The sequence below is a fragment of the Grammomys surdaster genome, unplaced genomic scaffold (genome assembly GCF_004785775.1).
Source record: "Grammomys surdaster isolate TR1022 unplaced genomic scaffold, NIH_TR_1.0 61, whole genome shotgun sequence".
NCBI lineage: Eukaryota > Metazoa > Chordata > Mammalia > Rodentia > Muridae > Grammomys > Grammomys surdaster.
In genome coordinates, this window is record NW_021604563.1 from 280960 (window position 1) to 290497 (window position 9538).

General features: G+C 45.8%; 1 protein-coding gene across 2 annotated transcripts; it reads left to right on the forward strand.

Annotated features, from left to right (window-relative positions):
• Window positions 1–1943: 1943 nt before the first annotated feature.
• On the forward strand, window positions 1944–7012 carry Armcx2 (armadillo repeat containing X-linked 2). 2 transcript variants are annotated; one of them, XM_028781033.1, is made up of 6 exons: window positions 1944–2234; window positions 2644–2914; window positions 3427–3531; window positions 3639–3699; window positions 3831–3896; window positions 4181–7012. In XM_028781033.1, exon 6 carries the CDS (start codon window positions 4313–4315, stop codon window positions 6629–6631), a length of 2319 nt encoding a protein of 772 aa, XP_028636866.1. In that variant the 5' UTR covers window positions 1944–2234; window positions 2644–2914; window positions 3427–3531; window positions 3639–3699; window positions 3831–3896; window positions 4181–4312; the 3' UTR covers window positions 6632–7012. The 2 variants fall into 2 exon arrangements, with proteins under 2 accessions (XP_028636866.1, XP_028636926.1); XM_028781093.1 differs by lacking the exon at window positions 3639–3699 and having other exon boundaries at window positions 2121–2234.
• Window positions 7013–9538: the final 2526 nt, after the last annotated feature.

Genomic DNA, 9538 nt, shown 5'->3' on the forward strand with positions numbered 1-9538 from the left:
AATGTTCCACAATTGAATCTGAAGATTTGCAATACAAATATCAATGCCTACTTTCTTTATGATTTTTGGTTCACTTGAAACTTGATCAATGCCTATTTTCTTTATGATTTTTGGTTCACTTGGAACTTGATCAATAAGCATAAATGTACTTACTAAGATGTGCTTAAAAAGAAAACCAGGATTGTTAGCAGGAATTAGGAATAGTGAAAGCTACAGTGTTCTTTCTTTGTATATATTTTACATATTTTCTTATTGTTTCGATTTAGTTTTCCTTTCATGCTGGGAAGTTGAATCGAGGCTTCCGACATGCTTAGTAATATTTATTACTAGATGAAAGAGATTCTTAATCTTGACTGATACACAAAACACAAACTCTTTAGGCTATTCTATTGGCCCTTAAGGGGCCAATATTTGAGAGATGGATCACAAATCCCTTGAAAAACTGTTGGAATCAAGGACCTCTAAATCCCACCTCCTAAAATCTATTTAGACACATACACCATCAAAAATAAAACCTTTAAGATGAATATAATTTCAGGTGAACCACAGAGTTAGCTAAGTATCAACAGCTAATCAGTGTTAATCAGTATGGCCCTTGGTCATTGTAGTTTGGTTCTGGATATATACTTGGCTAAGGGAGCACCAAAGTGGATGCTGAATGGCGGTTATTTTGCAGCAAACCTAGGATGTTACTGGTTGCCTTGGAGTTGAGGTGTCCAGAGGTGAGGACACCAACAGACTGTAACTTTTACACCAGGTAGTAGTAGTACATGGAATATTAAAGATAATGTTCACCAATGCATTGTGTAAAAGAATATGCTGATTTAGCAACAGCTTCCTGCAGCAATCACTTCTGTAGTCATAGAAATATCCAGCTCAAGAGACAGAGGGGAAGAGCAATCTATTCCATGCATTGCCGAGAGTTACCCCGGAGAGAAGAAAGGGACTAAAGGCATTCATCCGTGTCACGTCTTTGATGACCTGTCCATGTATATTTTGGGAGTAAGCAACATGGTCAGATGTCTGCACGCAGGGAGTACTGGAGCGGGTAGTGGAACTGCAGCTTCTAGCCTTCTAGCCTTCTGAACAGAGCAAGGAGGATTTTTACCATCCTGCACCCATCACACTATTACTTAGCCTTAAAGCTCATCTTTCCACCTAAAGATGAATCACTAAATTGGAACCTAACCAGGGACAGGTGTTCAAATTTGTCATGGTTACAGTCATAAAACTGCAGGAGATTCACACAGCAGTAAGCAACAGCATGATAATGTTGAATAAATATATTTCTCTAACAAGAAAAGAGAAGATCACCTACTAAAATTCAACTTAAAAGCTATCCCAGAAGAAGAAATATAGAATACTATTTATCCAAAATAAATAAGGTAGGGCCACTGAATGCCTCTTCACAGATCAATTCACAGATCATATATGGAAATATATTTATATTATCAGGAAAAATACATTTTTAGATGGTCAAATACTTAGCACGCTTTGAAATCTATTTCCCATGTGGCCAAGAGTATTCGTTTTCAATGTGATAAAAATTAAGCAAAATTAATGTGAAAGAAACTTTATTTTAAACAAAACGTTTCTGTTCATTTTTGCTACTGTTTCCCACACTGAGTTTTTGTTCTATTGTGTCTTCTTCCTGTAAAAATAAAGGTGTAGTCACAGTTTTTAAAAACAAAGAAGGGGTCTCCCAGAAGTGCAGATCTCACGTCTAGTCCTTGCTTCCTCTTTGATATTTGTCTCTTATCTATTTATACAGGAGCAGAAATTCAATGGCAAGGGAAACAGGCAACATAAGTAGGGACTGGATGATGGAGAACGGAGGGAAATGCTTGGAGTAACCCAGGAAAAACTTGAGATAATGCCACACAACAGTTCTCCTAGAAGCTGCTGCTCCTCCCCAGTAACGAGAGAAAGCAAGTTCATATACAGAGAAGGGGCTACTTTGGGCCTCAGAGGTTACAAAGGCCTTGAATGATTGACAGGACCCGCTGGTGGGATGAGGTAGGAGTAGGATAAAGAAAGGGGCTTGTGCTCTTGGTGGGAGTGGAATTCGGGGACCCAAGCTTACTGGTGATGAGGCTCTCACGTGACCAAGAGCTGACGTGGGCAAAGGTACTTAAAGCCTTACGGCCATTCCTGCCATCTTCCTCCGGGTACTAACGGTATTCAAGCTGCGGTCTGTCAGGTGAGACGGAGAAAATTCCCTCAGAACTGGCCAGGTGAGTGTTAGAATGGACATTCTCTGGACCCGGGAAATAGAAATCGCCTAGGGATGCTGAAGGCCAAGGCCACAGGCGCCTCTGCACTCTCTGAGGGCCGAGGTTTTCCAGACTCAGGGATCTCCCGGCGCAGCAGATTTGGGTGGGCAGCGGGGGAGGGGAGGAATAGCATGAAAGGACTGCTGTGTTTATGGAAGAAACCGCTTGCTTCTCCCCCAGCTTTTTTGCGGTTTTATTTTGATCTTCGGCTCGGCTCCCTTACTTGCCGTGCTGTTCTGAGAGGAGGGGGCAGGAGAAGAAAAACGTGCTAGCACATACAATCCCAGCAAAGGGGCTTGGGATCGGGCGACTGGCAGGGTTTGAAATTTGGAAGCAATCGGTATTTTTCCCTCCCACCCTCCCTTTTCAGGCACCTTGCTGCCACAACCCTGCTCCCTCCCCTCCCCTCCCCTCCCCTCCCCTCCCATCCCAGCACCCTTCCTTTCTAGGGCGCTAGGAAATGGGTGTGCCGGCTTCTTTGGGAGAGATGGAGGATTTAGCGCTGTATGGGCTCCACAGGCTGGGGGACCGTGTGAGAATCTGGTATTAAAACGCCATGCTTCCTGCCAAGCTGCTTTCCAGACACCTGCGGCCCACCAGCCCTTCATCCTGGTCTTTTCGGCCCTGAAAAGGGAATTCGGGTAACGCAGGCTAAAGAAATGGCGCTTGTCTGGGGATTTGGGGTGGGGGTGGGAGGTGGAGCTCGGTGCGGAGAAACCACAGAAAATCACGACCCTGATACTGAGGAGGCGGGCCTAGAGGCCCCTTGCTCTGCAGGCCAGAGCTAGGCCAGGAGGATGGGGCGGGGGGTGAAGAAAGGCTGAGCATAAGCAGGGAACACTAGAATATCTGGCAGGAATCCCCCTGCTGCATCTTAGCCAGCTCTTGCCTTGCCCCCTCCGCTTCATTGCAGCAGTAGAAGGGGTGTGGCGCTGTGTCTCAGAAAAATGGCGGCCAGAGGTGGGGCGAAATAGAAGGGGGCGTTGAGGCCTGGGGAGCCTGCGCAAATGGGGGGAGGGGACTGGGGTGGGTGAGATGTGAGAGACTAGAAGAATTAAAGGAATTGAAAGGTGGAGTTCTTTGCCATTGTGGTGTGCAGAGGGGAAAAATCTAACCCTAGGCCTCTTGTTCTGAATGCTGATGTGCCCACCAGGTTCTGACTCTGCCCCTGCAGTCTGTATTTCTGCCCTTCAGCCAGTCCTCAGCGTGAAGCTCTGGCTGAATTACAGGAAGGAGAAAGACCTCTGAATTCTTGCAGGTCAGTGTTTGGGGTCAGGTGAGAATTGGTGATCCCCGGGTGTGCATGTGGCAGAGGCCAGAACATAGAACCAGAATACTTTCCCCTGATTCTTTTCTTTCTTTTAGACACCTTTGTCCTGGACTATTCTTTTTGGTGCAGGGAAGGAGGCGTGTGGTATCTGTCTTTGTAAGCTGGGGGAGAATAGGAGGAGTCCTAAGGGTTTGCGGGGGGTGGGGGGGAGGCACCAGAATGCAAGTCAGGGGAGAAACAACAATCTGTCTACCCAACGTTCAAAACCACCTGTTGTCTATCCACAGATCCGTCTACCTTTAGGCTCTGCAGCTTTGAGCACAGCAGAAATTGTTCCTGATCCCAAGAAGCTGGTATGTACATGAACACTATCTGAGGACATTCGAATGGGGGTTGGGATATTGTAGGTGAATCTCCAGTTAACCCCCCTTCTCTGCCAGGCTTCCATAGTATCCCCTCCCTATTTAGGAACAAATAAATTATGGGTAGTGGCACTGGGTAGGTGAACTAGAATTGAAGATACAACCTGCAGCTAATCTCTAAATCAGCAAGTGCAGGCTTCAACACCTTTGTCCCCAAGCTGTCTTCTCAGGTTACACAAAGTGAGCCTCTCATACCTAATGTTTACTCCTACTAGGTCCAGCTCAGCTTGCAGCCTCAGAAGAACTTTCACACTTGAGCTCTGAGACCCTCGATTTGACTGGCATATACATTTCACTTAAGCAAGCCAGTTCCACAACCTGGATCAGAGAATCCTTCCAGGTGTACCATGAGCCGAGCTCGGGATGCTGGCTGCGTAGCTGCTGGGATAGTGATTGGGGCTGGTGCCTGGTACTGTGTCTACAAATACACTAGGGGAAAAGACCAGAAGAAGAAGAGACTGACCAAGCCCAAGAACCGTGCCTCTGTGGGTACTGGAACCAGGGCTAGAGCTGGGTTAAGAGCTGGATTCACAATTGACCTTGGGCCAGGATTCAATCCTCCAACCCCAGTCAGTATTGAGACAATGAACAAGTCTCAAGAAGAAGCACCCAATGTTGCCACAGCTGTAGCTGAAGAAGTGGCGCCAGCTGCACCCAGTCCTAAGGTTCAGAATGGGGCAGAAAGTAAAGTCCAGGAGGTAAATGGCGCTGGAACTAAGGCTAATGTGGAATCAGTAGGCATGACTTCAGCTGCCTGTGCAGTTACACCTCCTCCCAAAGTGGTAGGGGCTCCCACTGCTGCAGGGGCTCCAGAAGTAATGGGGGTTCCCAAAGTGATGGAAGCTCCCAGCACCACAGAGGCTTCTGGGGTAGCAATATCCCCTGGGCCAACAGTAGCTGCGATGGTAGCCCCATCTCCTGGGCCAGCAGCACCTTTAACATCAATAGTGTCTCCTGGGCCAGCAGCAATTCCCTGGGCAGTAGCACATCCTGGGGCAGTCCAGGCTACTGGGCCAGCAGCACCTCCCATGGCAGTCCAGTCGATTGTGTCAGCAGCACCTTCCTGGGCAGTAGTAGCACCTCCTGGGGCAGTCTACATTCCTGTGGCAGCCCACTTTGCTGGGCCAGCAACAGCTTCCAGGGTAACCCAGTCTCCTGGGACAGTGATACCTCCCCTTCCACCCCCATCATCAGTACTTCCCAGGGGAGTCCCATCAGTGCCTGGCAGAACAGTCCAGTCTCCTGGGACAGCAGTGCATCCTGTGACAGCCCAATCTACTGGGGTAGTAATGCCTCCTGGGGCAGTCCAGTATTCTGGGGCAGCAGTGCCTTCTGGAGGACCAGCAACTCCTAGGGCAGCAGCATCTACCCAGAGGACAGCAACCACAGAGGTCATGCAGGTCCCTAGGGTGGCAGCAGCTACTGAAGCCACATTAGCAACACCTGCCATGGTAGCTGGGGCTTCTCTGCCCATGCATTCTGGGGCTGCAGAGACTCCTGGGACTTCAGGGTCCTCTAAGACAGCAGCCACAGGCAAGAAAGCAGCCCCTGGAGCTCACACTGGGGCTATACCTAAGGCTGGGTCAGCCACTGGAGCTGTACCCAAAGGTGGAGGCAAGGGTGGAAACAAGAACCGGAGTGGAGGCAAGGGCAAAAATAGGAAGAACAAGGTTGAAGTGGATGAATTGGGGATGGGTTTCCGTCCTGGTGATGGGGCTGCAGCAGCTGCCGCAGCTTCTGCTAATGGGGGACAGGCCTTCCTAGCAGAGATTCCTGAATCTGAGGAAGGGGAATCTGGGTGGACTGATACAGAGTCAGATTCCGACTCTGAGCCAGAGGTCCAGCAGAGAGGGAAAGGGAAGAGAACCATTCCCATGCATAAGCGCCCCTTTCCATATGAAATCGATGAGATTCTAGGTGTTCGAGATCTCAGGAAAGTCCTAGCCTTGCTTCAGAAATCAGACGATCCCTTCATTCAGCAAGTGGCCCTACTCACCCTGAGCAACAATGCCAATTATTCATGTAATCAAGAAACAATCCGAAAGTTGGGAGGCCTCCCAATTATTGCAAACATGATCAACAAAACCGACCCCCACATTAAGGAAAAAGCCTTGATGGCCATGAATAACCTGAGTGAAAATTACGAAAACCAGGGCCGACTTCAGGTGTACATGAATAAAGTGATGGATGATATCATGGCCTCTAACCTGAACTCGGCAGTACAGGTAGTTGGGCTAAAATTTTTAACGAACATGACTATTACTAATGACTACCAGCACCTGCTTGTCAATTCCATTGCAAACTTTTTCCGCTTGTTATCTCAGGGGGGTGGAAAAATCAAGGTTGAGATTCTGAAAATACTTTCAAACTTTGCTGAAAATCCGGACATGCTAAAAAAACTTCTTGGTACCCAAGTGCCGTCATCATTTAGTTCCCTTTATAATTCTTATGTGGAATCAGAAATTCTTATTAATGCCCTCACTCTATTTGAGATTATCTTTGACAACCTCAGAGCAGAAGTGTTCAACTACAGAGAATTCAACAAGGGGTCCCTGTTTTACTTATGTACTACATCTGGGGTGTGTGTGAAGAAAATCCGAGCCTTAGCAAATCACCATGACCTCTTGGTGAAAGTGAAAGTTATAAAGCTGGTAAACAAATTCTGATTGATCTGTGCACTCAAGCTGTGTGATCTTTCAGTGTCACAGTCTGGAAGCATTAACAATAAGACGCTATTGCTTTTCTACTTGTGTGTGTAGTATAGGAATTCTTCAGCTGCCAGTTTTGAATAATGTATCATTCAGAGTGATGTTATCTGTGATAGTCACTAGCTTTAAGCTGAAACATTTTCTGAATACCAAATAGTCCTGTAGTCTTGTGATTTGAATTGTGCTGCTTGGGTGGAATATTTTCCCTGGGTCCTCTATGTGAACTGATAGCAATCCTGTCCATGAATGGCCTATTTAGCTCTTACTTGTTTTGACTTGAATTTTGTCACCAAAGACTCGTATGTGTACCATCAATAAAGTGTATGTTGCAAATGGCAAGACATTGTTCTGGTGCTTTAAGTCTGGCTGCAAAGGTAAGGAACATTGGACACACATGGATTACTAACAGTACCTGGGCATAGGCTCAGGGTCAGATGCTTGTTATTTGGGAGGATGAGCAGAACATAGACAGCATAGAAGAGTGGCCTAGAAAGAAGAAATGATATGAAGAAAGACAGGAGGAGGAATCTGTTCCTCTGATGGGGGGAAGTTAGTCTCCCTGAAACGGAAAAACAACCTGTGGAAGAGAGAATGATAATGATAAAGATAATTTAGGGGGAAGAAGTTATTTTTGTTTGTTTTTAAGGTCATAAACCTTAAGTTTGGGTACCAGAATATTCTGTTATTCAGGGTGCAACAAGACACTTTAAAATGTACATAGATAAAAGGAAAAACAGGGCTGGTGGAAAGCTTACATGGTAAAGTCCTTGCCTCACAAGTATGAGGACCTGGGTTTGATCTTTAGAACCCACTTAAATGCTATGTGTGATGCTCTCCACTTGTAATCCTGGCCCTGGGGGTGACTAGACAAGAAGATCCCTAGGCCTCACTGGCCAGCCAGTCCAGGATAATTGATGAGCTCCAGACCAGTGAGAGACTCTGTATCAAAGGAGAAGTGGAATTCCTGAGAATGGTACCTGAGATTGTCCTCTTGTTCCAAACATATGAACATGCACATAAAAAGTAATCTGGTGGCAATTGCAAGATAAATTGAAGCTGACATTGGCTTAGGGGTAGAGATAAAATGAGCATTTGTTTGAAAGTTATAATAAACCACACCTAAAATTATGAATGATGAAATGAGGTGGTAATATGACACACGTGCACACTTAGGCATCCTTGAAACATACATGTACACACACTCGTACACACACGTCCAAGACCTGCCACCTGACAAGTTCTGACAGGGAAATGCTCTCTCAGACAACTGTGAAGACAATATAGTGACCAAATCTCATTTAGGATGGGAAAAAAATCAGAACAATAAAAGTACCTTTGGTGCTAACCCCTGGTAGGATTCCCAAAGCTAGATGTCAGCTCCTTTAGAAAGGGAGTTGGGGTGAGATTTTTCTTGTACCCTCACCCCAACTCCTTTGTTTCTAAGCACAAGTTCTTTCTTCTCTAGCTGACCCACTTAAACAAAGAAGAAAGAAAAGAAAAAGGTACTAAAATATTTTCCAAACGCAGCCTGCTCTGCTGACATCCCATCAAAATAATTTTTGGAGCTTTGGGCTCAATCACCAGCAAAACACACACACACACACACACACACTCACCGAGAGAGAGACAGAGAGAGACAGAGACTCAGAGACAGAAACAGATATATTGCACGTCATGACTAGAGATAACACCATGTTAGTAACAAAAGTAGATGTGATATATTTTATAATGTAACATGATTTAATCATCCCATAATGTGTATACATATTATAACATGATTTTGTGCACAGGAATATAATCAGTATTTGTTAATTCAGGTAAAAGCAATTAAAACTAATACACTTCTATACAAACATTAAACTTGATTGTAGCCAAAAGGCTGATACAGGATTTATACACCCATTAAAAGACATGACTTTTTAAATTATTGGCTATTTTATTTATTTACATTTCAAATATTGTCCCCCTTCCCGATTTCCCTTCCATAACCCCCCATCCCATCCCCCATTCCCCTGCCTCTATGAGGGTGCTCCCCCACCTACCCACCCACTCCTGCCTCACAGCCCTAGCATCTCCTACACTGGGGCACTGAGCCTCCATAGGATCAAGGGCCTCTCCTCTCAATGATGCCAGATAAGTTCATCCTCTACTACATATGCAGCTGGAGCCATGAGTCCCTCCATATGTATATACTCCTTGGTTGGTGGTTTAGTCTCTGGGGGTGGGGGAGGGTTCTGGTTAGTTGATATTGTTCTTCCTATGGGGTTGCAATCCCCTTCTGCTCCTTCAGTCCTTCTCCTAACTCTTCCATTGGGGTCCCAGGCTCAGTCCAAAGTTTGGCTGCGAGCATCTGCATCTGTAGGCTCTGTCAGAGCCTCTCAGGAGACAGTTGTATCAGGCTCCTGTCAGCGAGCGCTTGTTGGCATCAGCAATAGTGTCTGGGTTTGGTGTCTGAAGACGGGATGGATCCCTAGGAGAGACAGCACTATGTTCATAGCAGCCTTATTTATAATAACCAGAAGCTGGAAAGAACCCAGATGTCCTTTAACAGAGAAATGGATACAGAAAATGTGGTACATTTACACAATTAAAAACAATGAATTCATGAAATTTGCAGTCAAATGGATGGACTAAAAAAAATACCATCCTGAGTGAGGTAACACAGACACAAAAGAACACACATGGTATGTACTCACTGATAAGTGGATATTAGCCCAAAATCTCAGAGTACTCACGATACAACTCACAGACTATAGAAGCTCAAGAAGAAGGAAGACCAAAGTGTGGATGCTTCAGTCCTACTTGGAATGAGGAATAAAACAATCATGGGAGGTAGAGGGAGGGAGGGATCTACAAGGGAGAGAG